The following is a 23,315-nucleotide window of genomic DNA, read 5'->3' on the forward strand; positions in this document are numbered from 1 at the left end:
TGACATTAATATAATTTCAGATTTGTTCTATTTTTGAAAAGTCCCATCTTTAATACTTAAGAAAACTTAATTTTGTCTAATGTTAAACACATCTAGTTATCTTTTAAAAAGTAGAAGGACATTTTATTATACATATAAATCATAAGCTTTCTTTTCTCATGAAATAAAGACATACTGCTATTTCAAACAGGCAGAACTAAAAACTATCAATATAACTTATAAAGTACATTTTCAACAGTAAAGATAAATGAAAAATTTAAAAAGTGTAAAGAAAAATCTATGTAGAACATATGCACAGAAATGGATTAATCTTATAGTTAACAACAAAAACCCCAATATATTGCAATGTTAAAATTCTGCATTTTATTTCAATGTGGTAACACACTTTGAAAATGACTCCAGACTGACAATATATCTTATAGTGAAGAAGCAAGAGAACATATTTCTAAAAGAATTTCACTATGAATTAAATTCATTTCTTTTCAATATTACAAAGTTACAGAGTGGTATGTTTATACAAGAGGTATTTTTTTTACATTTAGTCATAAACAAATAATATTCACTGCTGAAATTATTTGTGTTTCAGGGAAAAATACCTTATTCAGACAGTGCCTTAAAACAATGTGTTTTACACCAAATCAACTCTTTGTGTAAAAACTATTTCCTCTTAAATAAAAAAAAAAAAAAAACTAATATCCTAAAGTCTCAAACGATTTTTGGATGGTATGCAATTTATCCCTACAAAAAATTATTTTTAAAAATTAATAGACAATGAATTCCAAAATGTTAAGACACAGTTGAAAAGGGAATAAATATGTATAGTTATATACTAAATAAATGCCTTACTTAGAATAAATCCATCTCACAATATGCATTTCCTGTCTAAGGACACCAGCATATCATTTGGCCAATTAAATTAAAATTTAACTCAGTATCTGTATAAATTAACATAGTCTCAAAATATGTTTCCTTTACTCTGTCAACTTATCTATTCATCAGGAAGACTGAACTTTGTGTCCTTTATGAGTACTTAGAAAACCAAACTAGAACTGAAAGTATTAAAACAGACTCTCAGTAATTTTGCTAATATAATGGAATTAAAAACTTTCCCTTCTTATAAAATAAGGGGAAGTACATATAAAACTCCAAGAATCCCCATTCATGAATATTCAGGGAGAACTCACCATCCTATTCCTTGTCTTCAAAATCAGTGATGCAGAAAAAAAGAGGATTACAACTTTAGCGTTTGACAGGTTACTTGTAAATATGTGAGTAACTAAGACGTCAAAAGTTTTTAATATGGCAATCTGTGGCACAGAAATTTATAGAAATGTTTTCTGTTCTTTTTGAGGCATAAAGATTTTGATTTTTTTGTACTAAAGATCCAATATTGACCATGATTTTTGTAACTCGTTTGATTTGTAATCAATTCCACAAAGGTTTCTTCTAGGTTTTTACCAGATATAACATTTATAATTTTTAAATACTATTTTTTCGAACCACACTAAGTCAAATTAGCATGTTAACAGTTATTCGAAATATCTATCTGTACCTGATGCATATCAGATATATTAGCACTGCTATTAAAAACAAAGACACCAATAAAGAAAAAGTATTTCCATAGCTTATCACTTAAGTTTATAACAGGGATAAAAATACTGATGAATTTCAAAACAGTAAATACTAGCTAATAATACCAATAGAATATTTACTTAAAAATAATCTTAAATACAAAGAAAACCTTAAGAATTACCTGACTCCATTAGGAAAGGCAACATAAGGATAATGGGTATCACAGAAGGGAAAGAGAGAGAAGCAGAGAGAGTACTTACTCAAAGAAATAATAGAGGAAGACTTTTAAAACCTGCAGTAGCAACTGAATATACAAGTCATGAAGCTAAAAAGAATGCATGGAAGAACACCTGTTCATCTAAACATGCAGTAAGACTTATATTAAGACATGTAATAGTGAAACTACCCAGAGATGAAGACAAAGAACAATACTGAAGGCAGGTAGGGAAAAAAAGCAGGTAACCTGTGAAAGTGTTCCTATCAGACTTCTCTGACAAATACCAAATGGTCTCACTTATATGTGGAGTACAGAGAAACAAAAGAACCGGCAAAGCCAAACCAAAACATTAGAAATGTGACCATAGAACTGGGACGACCAGAGAAGAAAGGTGAGGGGTTGGGACTGAGTAGAGAGGGAGCCTAGTGGATTACTGTGGAAGGCTGGTAGTGGCTGTGGTGTGTCAAACACATGTGCAGAGGTGTGTCCTATATCACCGAATCATATAATGTTGTACACCAAGGTCACCACCATAAAAAATAACAACTTAAAAAGTTAAAGATCTACAATATAAGCATAAGCACTGATGCCTAAAATTCTGAGGGGGAAGGGAGAATGGACAAAAAGTACATAATGCGATACATTTTTATTTTTCAAAAAAAAATGTAATCTAATTTTTTTATCTAAAGAAATTCAACCTGGGCACTAGTTTTCCCCCCTTGGCAATATTTTCAGTAACTATTTTTAGTAAAGATTAACTTGATGATTGTAATTTTATTTCTTGTCTATACATTTAACAGTTAGATAGCACTTATATGCTATGATCACTTGTAAATTTGTATTACCAAATTAACTACATTAACTATTAACTACATTTTCTATTCCCTTCAAATTTAAAAACATCCTAGACAAGTATTCATTATGCTAACAACACTGTTAGAATGGACTTTAGCAGAACAAGTTACTACTTTCAAGTACAGAAAACTGCAATTCATACAATAGCACCATACAGTGTGAATGAAGATTAGTATCAGAGGGGTTGGAATTTTTTATATAAAAAGCAGCTATATATTAGTAAAAAAGGTAAATACCTTAAGAAAAACTGAACAAAGGTTAGGAATAAGCAATTTACCCAAGAAGAAACTCAAAGGTCAATAAATATGAAAAAAGTTAAGCTTGAAAGTTAAGCTTTTTTATAATAAATAATATTTGGCCATTTTAATACAAATTACAAAACAGTTCAGAACCAATGAAGCAAATGTTGAATTTTAAAGAAAAAGAAATAACATTACACCTACTAAACTGACAAACATGTTTAAAATAGTATCAGTGGTTAAAAAAGTTCTGGGAAAAGGATATATTCCTTGAGAAATGGATGCTACAGTGAGTGTAAATGTTACTAAAATTTATGAGAGACATTTGGAAATGTGTACCAAAAATTTTTAAAGTACATATTCTTTGATTTGTTGGTTTTCTTCTGGAATTTGTGTTAAGGAAAATTAGAGATATATACAAATTTATGCACAAACATATTCAACAAAAAAGTACAGAAATAACAAAGTCCTACTTCATGATATTATTTTAGTCAAAGACAGAATATTCCACAGAATATGAAAAAAGCAGTTGTACAGTATTGTTCCACCATTCAAAACAATACACTGCATATGCATTCATTTGTTGCAAAGAAATACATACAGAAAGATTGGAAAGATATACATCAGAACATTAATAATGGTTATACGTCAGTTGTGTATGGAATTAGGGTTTTTGGAAATTGTGTTTTTGCGATTAATACTTCACTTTTGTAATAAATAAAAGCAATCGCATATTTAAAATTTAAAACATTAAAAATATAAAATATATGCCAATAGCGTACACAATTCCTTTATAAACAAATCTGAGTGTTATAACAAAATTTCATTTAAATCCTGACTTACTTTAGTTTCCCAAAGAGAAATCCTTGAACTTCATTTGTTTCAATCTCATCTTCTACAGTAGTATTGGTCGCTGCTATAGTTTGGAAACAAAACCAAAATAAAACACAAACCTTTTCAAAACAGGAAAAAAAACATGTAATCAAAACTTAAAAGAACTCAAAATGAAATCAAATTCCATTTGTTTTACCTTGTTTTTCTTTCAGGGAGGAGCTTAATGACACATCCATTTGCACACATTTATATTTCTGTGCTTAAAATAAGCTTGAATATTAAATAGTTAACAACCCTAATTAATGCTTGATAGATTATTTTATAGTTCTATTTTTATACTCAGAATGATAAAGCAAAGGGTCTGCAACAAATCCTGGATTTAGATCATAAACCAGGCAGATAATCTAAACCCCAACAAATATATTTTTCGTGTAACTCTGACTCCTTTAAAGATAATCCAAGAAATCTTTGGGAAGACACCAAAGCTCGTGGTCTCAAAGAATAAGAATGTAACCTTTTATAGTCATTTCCTTTCCCCTTTCCTTATCAAATAGTAATAGACAGTGTGATGAGTAGTCTATGTTAAGGGCACTCTGGGATTGTAAGAATCTGTGACCTCTTAGAGCATGGGGATTTGCTCTCTGCCAGAGTATATCAGGACTCATCAAGTACATTCTTCCCTTCTTACTCTTCTGAAGGTCTGAATCTCCAGGACTACAACCAGAAAAAGACCCAGGGTTTAGATCTAGTGTTCCTTTTCTTCCCTTTCATTCATTTATCAGGCAAGTATTTACTGACTGCTACTATGCCTGCTGCCTGCTGGGAGAGATACCAGCAAAGAGTCACAAAGAGAAATTCTTGAACTTTGTTTGTTTCGATCTCACTTTCTACATTAGTATTAGTTGCAGCTCTAGTTCGGAAACAAAACTCTGGTTAATGGAAGTGAGAGAAAAATAGACAATTTTAACAGTGTGTGTAAAACTTCTCTGAAAGAAAACAGAATTTCTGGGATATAGAAAACGAAACCCCATCTTCTGACAGCAGCGAGACAGGCAGTCATCTCAGAAGTACTGATCTTAAAAGATGAATAGGCTTTAGATGAAGTGAAAGAGGTAGAGAAAAGAGAAAAGTTTCAGGTAGAAGGAACAGCACATGCTCAGGGATGAAAGTACTGCATAAAGCTATGACATGGAGTCAAACACAGAGGGATTCGGGAACAGAACATTATTCTGTACAATACGTTCCTGTAGCAGGAGCAGAGGGTACAATGGGGCTGAGGGAGAGTGACAAGGTAGAAAGAGGTCAGAGTATAAAAACTTCTGTCTGCTATGCTACAGTACTTGAACTTGTGGGTGAGGATACAGAGCGCCAACTAAGGGGTTTTAATTAGCAGTGTCTCAAAGTCAAATTTTTACCATAAGAAGTTTCTCTAAAAGCACTGTGGAGAATACACTGATTGATCTGTTTTAGTGGGGTACGAGAACTGAGGGAACTGCAGACCAAAGATCAGAGAGGTCAGTTAGAATCCTACACGTATACAAGAGAAAAAAGAAAGAGATCTGAACTAAAGGAATGGCAACTAGAACAGAGAGGAGATACACTCCAAATATATATAGAAAGATGACAAAATTTAGTGTGCAATTTCTAATACAGATAATAAATGTTCACATAACTTTTAAAATTCCACAAGTCTAGAAAATGCCTTGTAATATCATGACTATCAGACACAGAATTCTAAAGCATGCAGGAGCTATAGAGAGATACAAAAAATATGAATGTTTATTTCTACTATACTTTTTCAATAAGTCTTTGAAATTGGCAGTACTTAAATCACAGTAATACAGAGCAGCCATATGTGTGCATATGTGTGTATGCACACACTCTCTGATCCATCCACCCCTAGGTGCTGGCCTCAAGAGCCAGATCCTGAGTAGAAAAATTAAGTTGAAGCAGAAGCCTCACCTGGGAGCATATAAAACAATGAATTAAAGACTGAATAAAGAATCAGCTATAAATAAATTTCCAATGACTCAGGTAGTAAAAGATTTTCCTAAGAATGAGAATTTCTTTTGTTTCTTTAGGTATCCAGAGTCTTATCTAGAGCACACCTTTAGTTCATAGGTCTATATACAGATACGGGTATATAGATCACAAATCTAGTAAATCTACCTGACACAATCATACACTTTACTGGTTTCTTCTACCATGCTGCAACAACAGCAACAAAAGCAAGAACCATCATTCTAATTTGATTATAAATAAACACTCTAGACAGAGCCTCCTGAAACAATGTGTCACCAATTACCAACAGGTTGACAAATCTCTTTACACTGCTTTCCCTCCAGCGGCTGGGCAGAACGTGGGCACCTGAGCTCCTAGGAAAGTAACCTCCAGTCCTAAGCAGCCTCACTTTTGCCTCAGTGTACCCCATACACATTATCATTTTATAAATGTTGCTGAAAAAGGCTGAGAAACCACTGGGTATAAGCAAAATAAAATGATATTTCAAAAATTTATAGAGGCTTTTTTTTTTTATAGAGGCATTTTTTATTTATTTATTTATTTACTTGTTTGTTTATACATGCACTGGGTACAGTCAGAAGCGCGGGAGGGTGAGAGAATTCACCAGAGCCAGAGCGGGGAGCAGAGCAGGCAGAAGGACCGAAGTACACTGCTGAGGGGAGCAGCGGGCGGCAGGAGAGATCTGCGCGCCATGTGGGACCCTCCTCCAGTGGCCCGGGAGCAGCCGGGGATTGAACCGGCGCCGCAGAGGCTGCGGAGAGCTTCGCAACCCAGCGCTCAACTGCTGCGCCACCGGGGAGGCCCTATAGAGGCTTTTAAGAACACAATTTCTTTCAATTTACAATTAAACTCTAAGCTAAGGAGGACTGTATCCATCCTATCTTCCAGCCGCAAATTAACATCTGTATAATTGTACTCATTAATTTTTTTATGAAAATTTGAAAACCTCCAAATTTTCATTCTGCTCAAGTAGACACATACAACTTACTTTTAACTTGGGTATCATCCAGCGCTTTGTATTCTGTACTCTTAATCGCTAGCTCCACACCGTAGCCAGACAGGTACATTTTCTGTGAGCTTGGCTTCTGTTCAAAGATAAGTTTTTTTCAAGAGAGAGAATATAGTCAAACATCTTGCTTCAAATTCAGTATGACCGGACTTCCCTGATGGCGCAAGGGGTTGAGGCACAACCTATGAAGCCCCAGCTAGGGAGCTGCCCACATGGTGCAGCAGACCTCTCCTGACTCGCCCTCTGCTCCCCTCAGCAGTATATTTCAGTAGATCCACCTGTTCTGTTCCCCACTCCGTCTCTGGTGAATCCTCTCACCCCCCACACCTCTGGCCTGTACCTCAGTTCTTGTGTACATAAATAAATCAATTAAAAAAAAAACAAATTCAGTATGACCATGTGTTAAAACTTTAGGGGAATCACTAATATTGAACATCTCCATCTTGTAAAGTTGTGAAATATTATTTGGGGGACATTTCTACTCTCTTAGTGTATCAAGGAACCATCATTTGGGTTATAACCATTTCTTTACTTTCTTAAAACTTTGTTATAACTACTGTTCTAATTACTTTTTTACAAGGGAAAAAATACCTGGTCTTTTTCTGCTATACCATTGTAACTTTCCTTTTTCTCCCATGAATTAATTAACAGAGGTGCAAATAAAATCAAGTTTTGACAAAACTGCATTCCTTTGAGGGAATTACATAAGATTTGCTAAGCTAGAAATGCTACTCATGTACCAGCTGTCTAGATACAGGACAACAAAAGCTTTTCCAAAAGGAACTACTATAAAGTGGAGGCAAGGAAGAAAACCTCAGAGCCTTAAAGAACTTTTTTAAATTTTTCTTTATGTATCTCAATGATTACATTATACTAAATTCCACAAATTTTTGTCTGTTCTTGTAATGAGGGGCACAATTGCCTAAGTCTGAATTGTCTGTAATATTTTGGTACCTAATTTCTCTTCTTATAAAGGGCAAAAAAATACAATGCCTTTCTAGAGACCCACCACGTAAGCCATCACATTTTCCCCTAAAAGGTAAGCAATGGGGATGGATACAAACAATATTTTGTTTTTTTAAAAATTTATTTATTTATTTATGCATACAAGAGCTGGGGTGAAAGCCAGAAGTGGGGGGGCGGGGGCGGTAAGAGGATTCACCAGAGACAGAGTGGGGAGGAGAACAGGTAGATCCACTAAAATACACTGTTGAGGGGAGCAGTGGGCGAGACAGGAGAGGTCTGCTGAGCCATGAGGATCACCTCCCTGGTCCAGGATCGAACTCCTGATGCAGTGGCTGCAAGACAGCTTCACAGTGCTGAGACTTAACCCTTGCGTGACCAGGGAGAATGCACATAATATTTTAGATGTCTAAGGTTCTTTCTGGCTTCCAGACTGAAATTCTTATCAGTGAGACTACAATTATTACCATATGGTACATTCTCTGAGGGACTAGGAAAACAATTTAAACTAGTGTACAGGGTGCAGCTCTACAGCCCTCCACCTGATACATGAGGTAGAGATTGGAGGGAAGCTGAAGAGTAAGAGTGTATTACTCTCTTTATTCTCCTTCCTTCCTAACTTTTCTCCCAGTCTTAAAAATAAGTACATAACCAGAGTGCCTATTCTTGGACTGTTCTATTTCCAAATAAGATGATGTAAGAATTAGTTTCAGATATGCAGACAAGTATTTAACATTGCTGCCCACACTAAAATTTAATTTGCTAATTTCTCAGGCATATGCTACGATGAAAGATAGCACAAGGAAATTGGGTTATTTATAATAGTAATATAACAACGCTGAAAATCTTTTAAAGGGCTTTCAATTTCATACAGCTCCTTTTAAAATAACATTTTGACTATCTACTCAAGAGATAATCAATCAATTGGTGGCTAAGCAAATTGAGGCAATAAGTTCATGCATCTTGCTATAGTTCATAAAAGGAATGCAATTTCACATAACCAATTTCCATTATCAGTTCCAGAATGTTATTAGCTCATCTTCAGTAATAAAGAAAAATATTTATTAAATTCATATTTACTTTTTCAATTTGAAAATGTATAAGTATAAAAGCTGAATTATAACTATTAATAAGTTTAGATTTGCAAACCAAAAATTCTCATAGGCTCTATCAACTGATGAGAACTATTTCTTCTTTTCCCACAAAACAGCATCTATTCAAAAGGCAGCAAAAATAAGCCCATTTTTTATTTTAATTACATGTTGACTCAATTTACAATAAAACTATTTTTGAACATACAGTAAGTCATTCATTAAATATAAGTCTAAAATTTATGCTGCAAAGTACCCAGATAGTTGGCTAGGATGATTTCAGAGAATTATAATGATGGTCAATTGCATTCGTCAAAGAAAAATTTGGAAGACAATGATTCTCAATACCTGAGCACATCTCTCTGGGAGGCATAGGAGAATCATTTGGGGAGATATTTTTTAAAAAGAAACATATCCTTTGATCTCCCACTCCCATTACTCTTCTCATACAATAAACATATCACATTTATTGAAGGTGTACAAAATAACTGATATATGTATATATTGCAAAATTATTAACACAATAAATTAACATCCATACCATACATAGTTTTTTCTCTTGTCCTGAGAACTTTTAAGATCTACTCACTACCAAAAACATCACTGCTATGACCAATGTCAAGGATGTTTTTTCTATGTTTTCTTCTAGGATTTTTATGGTTTCAGGTTTTATGTTAATGTCTTCATCCATTTCAAGCTAACTGGTGTGGGTGATCTAAGATAGGAATCAAGTTTCATTCTTTTGCATGTGGTCAGTTATTTTTTTCAGCACTATTTACTGAACAGACTATTCCTTACTGAGAATGCTTCATTAAATATTAGTTAATCATACATGCATGTGTTTATTTCTGGGTTCTCTGTTCCAATAATCTGTGTGTTTTACCATATTGTTTTTACCATATTGTTTACCATATTGTTGTGATACCGTATTGTTTTAATAACCTTTGCTTTGTAATAGATTTTGAAAACTATTGCTTTGTTGTAATACATTTTCACTAAAAATAACTGCACTTATGAATCCCAGTAAATATTATACAAATATCACTGCAGCAGAGTTTTGTTTTTTATCCTAGTTTTAAATGTGTTCCAGACATATAAGGAAACGCATTATAAACATGATCCCTCCAGAACACATACAGAATTCCAATATATATTTCCACATAAAATTCATGTTTGATAGTTGTGTTAATTAAAAAAAACTTTAAATGGCTGCATTGGGAAAAAATTATTATGTAAGCTGTAGTAAGAATTATAATAAATTGAATTCTCATTGCCAAGATAATCTTGGGTTGAACAAACATGTACCTGAATATAATGTCGAAGAACATATAGAATTTCCCCATTTTGAGCTTTTTCAGATAATACTGCATGGAATTTACCAAACGCTCTGGTACCCATTTCTGCATAGAGAATAACCACTGGTAAGTTCTCCTTCTTTGTTGGAAATTTATGATCTCCTTTAAATAGATATGGTCTGGGCCTAAAATGAAAACATAGTACAGAGTTTTAAAATAATTAAAAGAAAGAAAGTATTTAAATTTACTGTGATGACTTTGTATACATAACTTCTACTGAATGACAAAAAAAAGAAATCACACCAACCGAAAACTGGTGAAAAATACTGTATTTTCCCAAGATTCACCATTTTTAAATAATAATGTTAGCACTTTGCAATGAAATAAAATTTGCATTTTTTTAATCAGAAAGATATAACTTTCCACTACAGTTCACATTTCCTAAAACAGGTTCCAAATATCTAAAAAACAAAACAATGGAACTATCTCATACAAAGATTATCATTACTTCTATGAATAACAACTATTAAATCCTCAACTATAATCAAACTGAGAACTTTTATGGTCCAGCCTTATCATAAACAGACTGACACCATATTTGCCAGGAACTATTATCTAGATTCTTTGTACATATAAGTGAATTCTTAGTAATTCCATTAGCTAGTGAGTATCGTTCACATAAACATGTAAATTTCTGAGGCTTTAATTCTCTTAAAAGAAATCCAAAATTTCAACTCATGTCAATGGAATTCCTAACCTTTTATCTACTACCAATTTTTATTGGCTGAAAGGAAAAGAGGAAATAATAAAGGCACTGAGAAATAACTTTTTTTTTTAATGAATTCAGACCTCTACAATATTCAGTCATTTACTAAACTTAAGTAACAAATACTAAGTAAAGGAGAGGAAAGGAGGGCATGGAAACAGTGCTACAGAAAGACTGCAGATGTGGAAATCAGGCAGAATTGGATTACATTCTAGCTTAACTCCTAAGTAATTTTGTGACCCCGGCCAAATGATTTGTTCTCTCTTGAGCCCACTTACCTGTTCAAGGGCAGGAATTCCAATTAGATCTTAAGAGTTGTCCTATGGATTTACCAAAACAACTTGTAAATTATCCGGCCTATGCCTGCTGCTCAAGAAATGATCTTTTTTCTCTCACTCCTGCAAACCTCCACTTCCTAAAATATCAAACCTACAGCCAACATCATACTCAATGGTGAAAAACAAAGCTTTTCTTTTAGGATCAGTAAGAAGACCTGGATGCTTAAACTCATTACTACTACTCAATATTGCATTAAAATTTTATACTTAATCTTTTTTCCAAGTACAAAATGTTAACGCCATTCATCCACTTTTATTTGATCTGGATATAAATAGAAGGTGATTAGAAAATATTCTACTATTTTCCTAGGTGTCGCCCATCTGACAACTAGCAGTCTTTCTAGTGGCTAACCACACAGGTAAGCCAAAAGTCAGTATAAATTACCAAGTTTCATCAAGGGGTCTGGGATTGGTCAGGGTATGAGGCTTGCCCTACATTCTGCCCAGTGAATGGAGTGATGACACTGCTTTTAGTTTTATACAGCTGAAACTTGGCTGGACAGTAACAGCCCAAAGCTACTACCAGCTTTTAAGTTAGCTGACTGTATCAGTAATATATCCCAGGCAATAAGAAAAACCATTGTGAAGAACACATTGATCCAGCAACTTTACTTCAGGTAATGGAATGGTCATATGTTTTATCCCAAAGCTGTGGCTACTACCTTTTCATGTAAACCTAAGATAATGCTAGGTCAAAGCAACCGTGCTCCTGAACACACCATTTCCAGGACACTTGTGGGCCTTTCCCACCATGTTAGTCATTGAACCCGAATGACCTATTCTGAAATGTAAATGTTAAATGTTTACAAATTTCTTTGGTTAAGGCCTTTAGTTTCAGTAAGTGCTTGGTAACAGCTAAGAGCTGCTCTTTTTAACAAGATGACTGAAATACAAAATAAACTTTTATTTATTTTTTTTTATTTTTTTTTTTCGTATTTTATTTATTTATTTGTTTGTTTGTTTGTTTTTGTTTATACAAGCACTGGGTACAGTCAGAAGCGCGGGAGGGTGAGAGAATTCACCAGAGCCAGAGCGGGGAGCAGAGCAGGCAGAAGGACCGAAGTACACTGCTGAGGGGAGCAGCGGGCGGCAGGAGAGGTCTGCGCGCCATGCGGGACCCTCCTCCGGTGGCCGGGGAGCAGCCGGGGATCGAACCGGCGCCGCAGAGGCCACGGGCAGCTTCGCAACCCAGCGCTCAACCGCTGCGCCACTGGGGAGGCCCCCAAATAAACTTTTAGATTATAAGATTAATTAGTGCTTACCAGAAGAGAAGGGAGAAAGAGGACAATGGTAAGGTGAAAGAGAAAACTGGAAGTTTTGTGGTATGTACTTGTTGTATGTACATACGCTGAATCTCAGTGCCACAAATCTGAAACTTTATAATGCAATGTCACTTGGTGACAAACAAAAAGGGGTGGATCTAACAGCTCAGTCAGGCAGGTGGCACTGTTGTCGTTGGAAACTGCCTCTTGGGTATTTCAGCAGTTGTCACCTCTGTGGCTAGAGTTGTGAATTTCCCTTTCCCAGCCTGGGAGTAGACAGTACATGTGGCAGCCCCCGAATGAGAGTGTTTCCCTTTAGACTTCATGAGCATTCACAGCATAAACATGAAAAATGTGGGAGCCAAAACAATCAACGTGCATTATAGTGGTCTAGAGGGATGACTTTAATTCCGTTTCCCACATGAGTCCCTGTCAAACCCCAACAGTTGAGTTCAGTGCCTTTCCCTGTAGAACACAGATCAAACAATGTGTCAGGTACTACAGTAACAGCTATAAGCCAGGTTGTGCAGAGTGGCAGGTGGAGGGAAAGAGGGGGACAGTAGAAAAGAATTTAAGTGATGACTTTTATCTCCCCAACCTGTAAGACCCATGCCTTCTCTTTCAGAAAACCATGTGTCAACATCCTACCCTTGTCTCTCAAACTGTCAATATCTGTAAAATGCCTAAGGTTTGGTTTTACAAATAAGGTAACTTTTCATCATTTCATGAACTCTGGCAGAAGAGGAAGGTTGCTGGGTCAAAGACAAAGAAATGCATTGCTCCTGGCATAGAAAGCAGCATGAGCATAATTTTGCCTCCCAAGTTCCTCAGGGGCGGGGAGGGAGTGGTGTGACAAAACACAAACCAAGGAGGACAGGTACCACAGTGGGTGCACGCTGCAGCTGAGGAGTACTTTACCTGGGGAAGCACCATTTTATAGCAAGCAGTATATAGCTTGTTCTTTTCCCCACAGGTAGACATTACCTAATTCCTCAAGGTTCTCACTTGCTGCTAACAGGATAATGAGAAATGGCTTAGGTAAAAACACAGTCAAATCAAGAGCTCAAATTTTTTACTGGTCAAACTAAGCAAGAACATGCAAAGACTCAAGGTTCCATGGGGGAGACTGTCTCTCCCAGCAGCTTCATGTTAATTTTATTTTAATCTTACTTTTAGATTTAGTATTTAATTTAAATTTAATTTCTGTAAGAAAATTATAAAATCAGACATCAATAATAAATTTTAAAAGTTACCAAAACTGCCTCTAAAAAATTCAATAGGAAAAGCAAAAAATGCATGACTAACCATTTCAAAATTAGTCTATAATGCTATACAGGAATAAGTTCCTATTAATTCTTACAGAATAACATGGTAAATTAATGCCTACATTAACTGTATGAAGCTAGAATAATGCTGATTTTAAAAGATGACATAAATGATTAAAACAAAATTTTAGCTAATTTCAATTATTAAAATAAAAACATGAACCTTAATAAAAATATAAGCATTTAGTTCAACAGAAATTAGAATAATCCCACACCATTACCAAAAAGCTTTCCTAAAAATGCAAAGATATATTTTAAAATACATTGCCATATATGCCAGTATGTCAAATGAGAAAATTTTGTATTCATTTCAATAAATGAAGAAAATCATTGATAAAACAATTCTGATTAAAAAAACCCAGAAAATATACAAAACTTTAAAAAATTAAAATAAGGTATAAACAGAAGACATAGTATGTTATTTGTGGAGAGAGTCAATGTAAAGATTGAAATTCTTAATCAATAGGTTTAACATAGTTCTTTTTTTTAATTAAAGATTTATTCATTTATTCAAGAACCAGGGTACAGGTCAGATGTGCGAGAGGGTGAAAGGATTCACCAGAGACAGAGCAGAGAACAGAACAGGCCGCCGACGACAGAAATACACTGCTGACGGGAGCAGCGGGCAAGACGGGAGAGGTCTGCTCACTGGATAGGATTCTCGCCCGCTGGCCAGGATTGAACCCGCGCTGCTGCGGAGGCTGTGGACAGCTTCACAGCGCGGCACTGGCACTCAATCGCCTGCGCCACCAGGGAGGCCCAGGTTTAACATAGTTTTAATAAAAACTCTGCCACATTTTTTTCTCAAATGTTAATTTGAAAGTCATCAATAAATACAAAAAGAAATTTTTGTAGGAAAAAATGAGCAATAAGAAAGAAATTGTCTTGTGAGGTATATATTAGAATATATTATAAAGTAATAAATGCTAAAACAGCATAGTACTGCTGTTATAAGAAACAGATAATGGTACAAAATGAATAGTTTTAAAATAGACCATGTTATAAATTAATGAATATAGCAAGTGACTGCCTATAAGAAGTGACTTTTTCCCTGAGGAGAAAAATGATCTGATTGGACACTTCTTTTTTTTTTTTTTTAATAGAGGCATGTTTTATTTATTTGTTTGTTTGCTTGCTTGTTTTGTTTTATACAAGCACTGGGTACAGTCAGAAGCGCGGGAGGGTGAGAGAATTCACCAGAGCCAGAGCATGGAGCAGAGCAGGCAGAAGGACCGAAGTACACTGCTGAGGGGAGCAGCAGGCGGCAGGAGAGGTCTGCACGCCAGGTGGGACCCTCCTCCAGTGTCCGGGGAGCAGCCGGGGATCGAACCGGCGCCGCAGAGGCTGCGGGCAGCTTCGCAACCCAGCGCTCAACCACTGCGCCACCGGGGAGTGTCCTGATTGGACACTTCTGACAAAAATAAATTACAGATGAATTAAAAGCTTAAGGTGAAAGGAAAAATTTAAATAAAGTTATTGAAAATATTAGTAAAATCTCTCAGTTTTGGGAAAACTAGATAAAAAACACACATATGAAGGAAAATTTGGGCTCTGTAAATATTTTCTGTATATTAAAATGAATATGATATAAGAAAATGTTATTTTTTAACCAGTACTAATATGAGTTATTAAACATATAGTTCTGCTTAATATATTACAAAATCTAATACTTTAAAAGGTATAAAAATTCAGGTAGTAAAACATAAACTGGAAGGTATTAGTAATAAATCATAATAAATTAATAATTTCCTATATTCATTTTTATTCAATACTGAGAAGAAATTGAAAAACGTTTTAAACAACACATAATAAAGAAGCAACTCTATGTTATGGATTTTATCATTAATTTTTTATTTCCAAGGTATAAATTTAGTTTGTATTTAAAGATAGTCAAAATTTGAAGTTTTGCGTTTATTTGAAAAAATGATTTACGTTTGTATAAGACATATACTCATATTTAGGTATACTCTAAAATCAAAAGCTACTCAAAATGAAACCTTGAAAGCACTTACATAGTTTAGAAAAAAAGGCTTAGATTACCAGCTCAGATATATTCATATTTTCAGTAGACAATATATTTGTGAATATACATTTTAGGATATTAAAAAGTTTCATCATAAGAAATGTCTGCTCTTTCAACCCTCATCTCTTTATAAACCACTTCTTTCAGTACTGGTTATCACTAATTTACCTTGAAGTAGCCTTCTTCAACAGCTTTTTAATCTCATTAATTTTACAGGTGTGTTTCTCATGGATAACCACAAATGCATTACAACCATCTGGTGGGGGCTCATCAGCTGCAATCTAAGATTTCAAAGATTATATTTAGCTACAGTAGTTGATAATTACAATTCACATTTAAAAAACTCACTCATTACTTTGATTAAAATAACACATCAACTACTATTAAGTTATTGCTCTAATTAAAGTGAAAACTGTATGCAGGCAGAATAAAATATTTTAACAAAATCAACTTTATACTATGAAATACATACTTCAAAGTTGTTGAAAAATTACATTAAATTGAAATTTTCATTGCAGTTCATTTCAGTAGTGATTTGTACTCATAATTCCATGATCCCAAATAATTATAAAATTATGTAATACATCCAATCATATAATCATAACAATGATAATTTAATCAATGCTACACTACGGAATCAGGTGTAAATTTGCAAATCTTTTTGAACCAAAGATATTCACAATAAGATTATTAATGTATGTAAATTTCCTCCATGCTTCTCTGTCAACTATAGTTCAGGTATTTTGACATACCTGTTGAAACATCTCGATAGTTGGAGAGTGTGCCCTCATAGACAAAGCAAACTTTAAGAGATTGATATGTAAATTGTCTAAAAATTGTCCAGCTTTCTTCAGGATTAAGTTGTAATAAGAATAATCTGACTCTATAAAGAGAATTAAAAAGAAAAATATATTAGTATTTTGTATTCAACATATTGGCATGTCGCTCACCAAATGCTGTAGAATCATGAATTTAGTCTCTACTGTGTGCTCTTCGTCTGGCTACCCCTTAAACACTGGTATTCTCAGGCTTCCACCCAGGGTGCTTCTCTTCTCCCCATGCTGTAACTCCACTCTATAACTTTAATAACCCTCTTGATGTTAACTTCTAAATCCTAACCATCAACCTAGACTTTTTTTTTTTTTTACTTAAACCTCTCACTCACATATCAGCACATGGAAATCTAAATGTGACACATCCGAACTGCAATCATCTTCTTAACCTCATATCTGGTTTTAAGTGAGTTAATAATGTCCTAACATTTTCTGAAAATCCTTTTCACTAAAATATAAAGCAACTTTACTAATCTAGAAATCAATAAAATCATCAAGGACTTTGTGAACGAGATCCTTTAGATGTTGAGCATATGGAGAAGTGAAAATAAATAGGGAATCTGGAGTCAGATAGACCTTGGCTGACATTCTGTGACAATCTGTAAATTAGCTAATATGAAATTATTGTTTAAATACAATCTAAAAGGTCTTAACTCGCTGCACATAATATAAAGCATTCTCACTAAAGGGCATAAAACTAGCACTTGGTTTCAAAGAGTAAAATGTTCAATATTTACAACTTTAAACAAGTAGATTAACAACATCCTTTAGTAACGAGTATTTTAGAGGGTTTCACAGAGATTCAACAATCTAAACAATTATAAATAACCAAAGATTTAAAATGTTTCTTCTAGGATAATCTCCTGAAAATAAATTCCGTAAAATTTGAACATTTAATTCATATTTAACTGTTAACATTTAATTCTTCAAGAATATCATTCTTTCTCTCCCCTAACTAGGTCAGCACGAACGCAGCATATGCATTTGACCCTCACCATTATAAGTAAGGTTAAGAGAATTTTATTTTCAGTGTTAGTAATTCTTACTTAATACAATTTCTTTCACACATCTCTCCCACAATATAAGCTTGAATTATAGTTTAGGTATTTCAAGTTTTTAATAATCTGCCACCAGATTGTTCAAGCATGTCATTTCACTTAGGTATAAAATATTCTGATACACCAAGGCAACTTAATAACAGTTTGAAATTTTCAAAAGTAATTTTCAAGAATGCCTCTCCAATGAAAAATGGCCTGAATAAGGCCAGAAAGCACGTTCACGAGAACAAGAGATTTTGGAGATATTTGGGCTAAATATTCTAAAGATTTTAGATGTGAACCAGGAAATTTGATATTGAATTTTTCAACTATTGTGAAAATCTGACATATTCACCTAGCCTATTTTCACCACAGTAATCAAAACTAAAATCACAAAGACAAATACACAGTCAACAAGCAATTTGCTACTGATTTGAAAGGAGACTTCTCGGTGGTCAAAGCTGTTCTGAACATTCCATTTCTCTCTTCTGCTCTTCTTCCCCTCCCTACCACCTGATAAATCCTATGATTCAAATTCAACACCAGCATTCATCTGCAAAGGCGGTCTTGCTTCTCTGAAATACTCATTAGGTGCATTTTTATGCACGTCCATGTGATGCATATTCCTACTAAAGCTCTTATCAACAGTACACTTATCTCTCTGCCTATCTCCATTGCAGTACAGGGTCTGGAAAACACAGGGCACGTCATCCTCTATGTATTCCCAGCATCTACAGCAGGAAATAGTACTTCTTGTGGCTCAATGATTAAATAATTAAACTTCTCAGAAGTTTTTTGAAACCACAAATTACTTGTTTTTGAAAATATTTCAGTTTAAAATGTCATTAAGGGCATGTCTGCTTTCTTCATCTTTAAAACCCATCTCATGAAATCATAAAACTGCTTAACTTTAACACCACTTGGGCCAAATAGACTCTAGTAAGTGAAAACTTAAACCATTCAAAACTGCGCCTCCCTGAAAGCCTCAGGATTAAATCTCAGCCCTATTCAATGTTATCACCTCTATGGCCTGAGTTAGATCTCTAACCAGGCAGCTAACTCACATATGATAGAGCAGACATAGCCTGTCCATACCCTCTGCTCCCCTCAGCAGTGTATTTCAGTAAATCCTCCTGCTCTGCTCTCTTCTGTCTCTCTTTTTTTAAAAAAAGATTTATTTATTTATGCATACAAGAACTAGGTACAGGCCAGATGTGTGGGGGGTGGGGTGAGAGGACCTGAGACAGTGGGAAACAGAACAGGCAGATCTACTGGTACACACTGCTGAGGGGAGCAGTAGGCAAGTCAGGAGAGGTCTGCTGTGCCATGTGGGTTACTCCCTGGCCGGCTGGGGGATCGAACTCGTGCTGCAGTGGCTGCGGACAGCTTCACAGGTTGCACAGCTTCACAGGTTGCGTCTTAACCCCTTGTGCCACCAGGGAGGTCCTCTTCTGTCTCTTAAAGGTTTATAATTTTGGAAATTCTTGAATGATTTCCATTAAAATTATCTTTTCAAATTCAATATTCAGGTTTACTTCTCCAATAAAGCATTCACACTTAAGCTTTACATTAAAAACAACAAAATACCCAAAGCATGCACATATATGTATGACTCTTATAAGTTTAAATATGCACATCACCTACCTGTTTGCTTATAAATTGCTAATTCCTTTACCGTTTCCAAAAACTGCCAAAATTTTTCATTACTTTCTTCTGCCACAAATTCACTATTAAAAAAATAAATAAAAGTAATCAGTTCACATATGGAAGTAAAGATTTACTCTTTATTACATTACTCCAAGCTATATGCTAGAACCACAAGTATAACATTATGTTCACAAAAAACTGCATGACAAACTGCTTTTGGCTTTTCCTCATTATTAGCTATAATTATAATTTGGAGAAATATAAACTAATGAAATGAAGAGCACTACATAAAGGTAAGAAGTAAAAATTAGACTGTTATTCATAAACAAAACTGGTCTATAAACACTTTTAAAAATCTTAATTAAAAATGTTATCTTGTTTTTATTTAGCCACTTGTACAGACAATGCTTTTATTATTTAAAACAGAAAACAGCTTAATAAAATAGTAATGGGAATCTGGTGTATCACACCAGGTCCTTGGCTATAAAACCCAAAGAAAGTTCCATTTTCCACAGAAAAAATAGCTAGTCATTTAAAGCCTTTTGGAAATAATGAAATAAGTGAGAGATTATTCACTCGTGTATAGAACAATTATTACACACCAAAAGCAAGAAGATTTAAGCTAGAAAGGAAACAGCCACCAAATTCTTCCTTGGTACCACCTTATCTTTCTCTCCAACCTTGATAAACTTTAATGATTAATATAAATGGAAAGCACCAAGGGCACTGAAGACACAAGAAAGCTAATTCCTCGGAGTACACGATGATTACTAAAGATGGAAAGGAGGTGAGAAAAACTCAATAGTTTATCAATATAAACATGACAAGCATAGGGATTTAGAGCAATCACTTCAAAACAACTCTTGCTTTTAAAGTTGCTCAACTCAATGGCTAGAAACAGAGTAAATTATGGGAAAGACTACACAGGATGTCATCTGAGGGGACAAAATCTTAACACATAACGCCAAATTGTCTTGTCCGAGCAACTATAGACATACGCAACACAGGTGAGATTTCTTTCATATCCCAGAATTTAAACATCTAAATATAATCCTTCCAAGTGATCACTTTAAGAGAGTATTCACATTTAAGTTCCTCAATAAATCACAGGTGCAAGCACTTCTGGACCTCTTCTGCAGCTACTTTCAGGGGCAATTTGCCAGTAACTCATCATTAATCTTAAGGGAAGAAATATCCTTGAGAGACTATTTTTAAATCAGCTCCTCGCCTTCCAATAGATATTACCTTTGGTCAAAGTGTTAAAAAGGGAAATTGCCAAAAACCTGGAATTTCCAATTTTTCTTACCTGTCTTATATAAGCTTTAGCTCCAAATAACAAGGTTTTAAAAAAAAAAATTCTACCACACCGGGAAAAAAGTATTGCTATAGAGGGTGTTTTTATATGCACTAAGGAGCATGACAGTAATTACAAGTGGATTTCCAAAACACATTTTTCAGCAAGAGTAACACCAGGGGAATAAATGCAGTTTCAGTGTTTAAGTAACAGTACATGTGTTATAAAAATTCAGCCTCATTAGCCTATAATCATACCTAGCAAAGATCTAAATTATAAATTTCTTTAGGCAGGGAACATACCTTATTCAACTGTTTCCTATACAGTACTCAGCAAGTGTCATGCTCAAAATAGTCACTGATATTTTTAGGCTTAATTGAAAGATATATATATATATATATATATATATACACACACACAAGTATATATACATACACGTACATATATTCAAACACACACACACATATAGGTAAGAGAAGTTTCCAACAATGCTTTAAAGAAAAAGAAACTTCCTAAACAGAAATCTATCACTGAAGTTTCTATCTTCCAGTCCCCTCAAATCTTCCGAATGGACTTCAGGTCTTCCTCTCCTATATTTATTTCCCTCAACCTCTTTGAGTTTTCTAAAATTTCAATTTAAAGAAACATAAAATTCTCAACAGAGTGGATATAGAGAAACATACTTCAAGATAATAAAGTCCATATATGACAAGTCCACAGCTAGTCATTATTAGATAACATATTATAGAAAACTAAAGACTCCACCAAAAGTTTAGAATGAGTTCAGAAAAGCTAGAAGATACAAAAACAACATACAAAAATCTGTTGAATTTCCATGTACTACAAATAAAATACCAGAAAAATTAAGAAAACAATTCTCCTTAAAATTGCAGCAAAATGAATACTTCAGAGTAAATTTAACCAAGGGAGTGAGAGACCTGTAATATGAAGACGATTAAGACACTGGAGAAAGAAACTGAAAATGACACAAATAAGTGGAAATATAGTCTGTGCTCATGTATTGAAGAAATTCCTATTATTAAAATAGTCAAATCACCCAAAACAATTTATAGATTCAATGCAATCCCTATCAAAATTCTAAAGACATTTTTCACAGAAATAAAACAATTGAAAAGTTTGTAACTGCAAAAATGCCGAATAGTCAAAGCATTCTTAAGAACAAAGCAGGAGGCATCCCTTCCCCTAATTTCAAGCTATATTACAAAGCTGCAGTTACAAGTAGCCCCCCACCTCCAATCCTGGAGGGACACTTTCCATGACCCCCAGTCCATGCCTAAAACCAGATAGGAACATACCCTATATGTGCATACCTATGGTAAAATTTAATTTATAAACTAAACACAGTAAGGGATTAACAAAAATAACTGATAATAGAACAATTATAATATACTGTAACAGAAATTATATGAAAAGATGCCCTCTCAAAATATCAATATATGTAATATTTTCAGACCATGATTGCCCAAGTGTAACTAAACCCACGCAAAATGAAACTGAGGATACAGCAGGACTACTATAATCAAAACAGTATGGTATTGGCATGAAAGGATACACAGATCAATGGACAAGAGAACCCAGAAATAAACCACCCCAAAACGGTCAACTGCTGAAACTGGAGCCAAAAGGGAAAAGGACAACGGGAAAGGGTAATTTCTTCAATAACTGGCACTGGGAAAGCTGAACATGTACAAGAACACAACTGGAGGGCTATTCCACACCATGCACACAAATAACTCAGGATGAATTAAAGACATAGTAAAGACCTGAAACCATAAAATTCCTAGGGAAACAAAAATAGGGTAAGCTTCCTGACATCAGTCTTGGTGGTTACTTTCTGGATTTGATACCAAAAATAAAGTCAACAAAAGTAAAAATAAACAAGCAGGACTACATCAAACTATAAAGCTGCACAGCAAAGGAAACTATGAACCAACTATAAAGGTAATCTGCAGAGTGGGAGGAAATACTCGGAAATCTTTCGTCTGAGACATGCTAATATTCAAACTATGTAGAGTTTTCATCATGTAACGCAGTAGCAAAAAAACCCCATCTGATTTAAAGATAGGCAGATGATCTGAATACTTTTTTTTTTTTTTTTTTTTTTTACAGAAGACATTGCTAGTTAACAGAACACAAAAAGGTGTTGTCACTCTGGAAAATGCAAGTCAAAACCACAGTAAGACATCACCACCACCTGTTCAAATGGCCATTCGTGAAAACAGGAGAGAAAAGTTAAATTGGGGAGAAAACATGTGCACTGCTAACAGGAGTGTAAAATGGTGCAGCTACTATGGAAAACACTCTCTAGATTCTTCAAAAAATTAAAAATAAAACTAAGATATCACAATCCCACTTCTGAGTAGTTACTGGAAGGAAACAAAAATAGTAAGTTGGAAAGAAACACGCACCCCCACATTTCAGCAACGGCTGGGATATGGCTAGCCCTCGTGTCCATGGGAGCATTATTTGGCAATTAAAAAAAAATCTTGCCATTTGTGACAACAGGAATGAGCCTTCAAGCTGGGCGAAAGGAAGACTAAAACCTAAGATCTAACTTCCACATGGAAAAAACTGAATCAATCCCGAGCGCACGAATGAAGAGAACAGATGGGTGGCAGGTAATGGGGAGTCACCGTCTAACTACACTCTCACAGCACCACACAGCTGACAGT

At 34.7% G+C, this 23,315-nt stretch overlaps 1 protein-coding gene across 1 annotated transcript in view; it reads right to left on the reverse strand.

Annotated features, from left to right (window-relative positions):
• UGGT2 (UDP-glucose glycoprotein glucosyltransferase 2) overlaps positions 1–23,315 on the reverse strand; it is a gene marked incomplete at both ends in the record, with an annotated part of 105,366 nt that overhangs the window by 80,944 nt on the left and 1,107 nt on the right. The window contains 6 exons of the mRNA XM_084234907.1: positions 3,727–3,799; positions 6,728–6,824; positions 10,108–10,282; positions 15,980–16,092; positions 16,564–16,694; positions 19,326–19,408. Of these exons, the coding sequence (XP_084091033.1) occupies positions 3,727–3,799; positions 6,728–6,824; positions 10,108–10,282; positions 15,980–16,092; positions 16,564–16,694; positions 19,326–19,408 (672 nt within the window). The remainder of the gene's footprint in view (positions 1–3,726; positions 3,800–6,727; positions 6,825–10,107; positions 10,283–15,979; positions 16,093–16,563; positions 16,695–19,325; positions 19,409–23,315) is intronic.

The sequence above is a fragment of the Talpa europaea genome, assembly GCF_964194135.1.
Source record: "Talpa europaea genome assembly, chromosome: 6".
In the NCBI taxonomy this organism is placed as follows: Eukaryota; Metazoa; Chordata; class Mammalia; order Eulipotyphla; family Talpidae; genus Talpa; species Talpa europaea.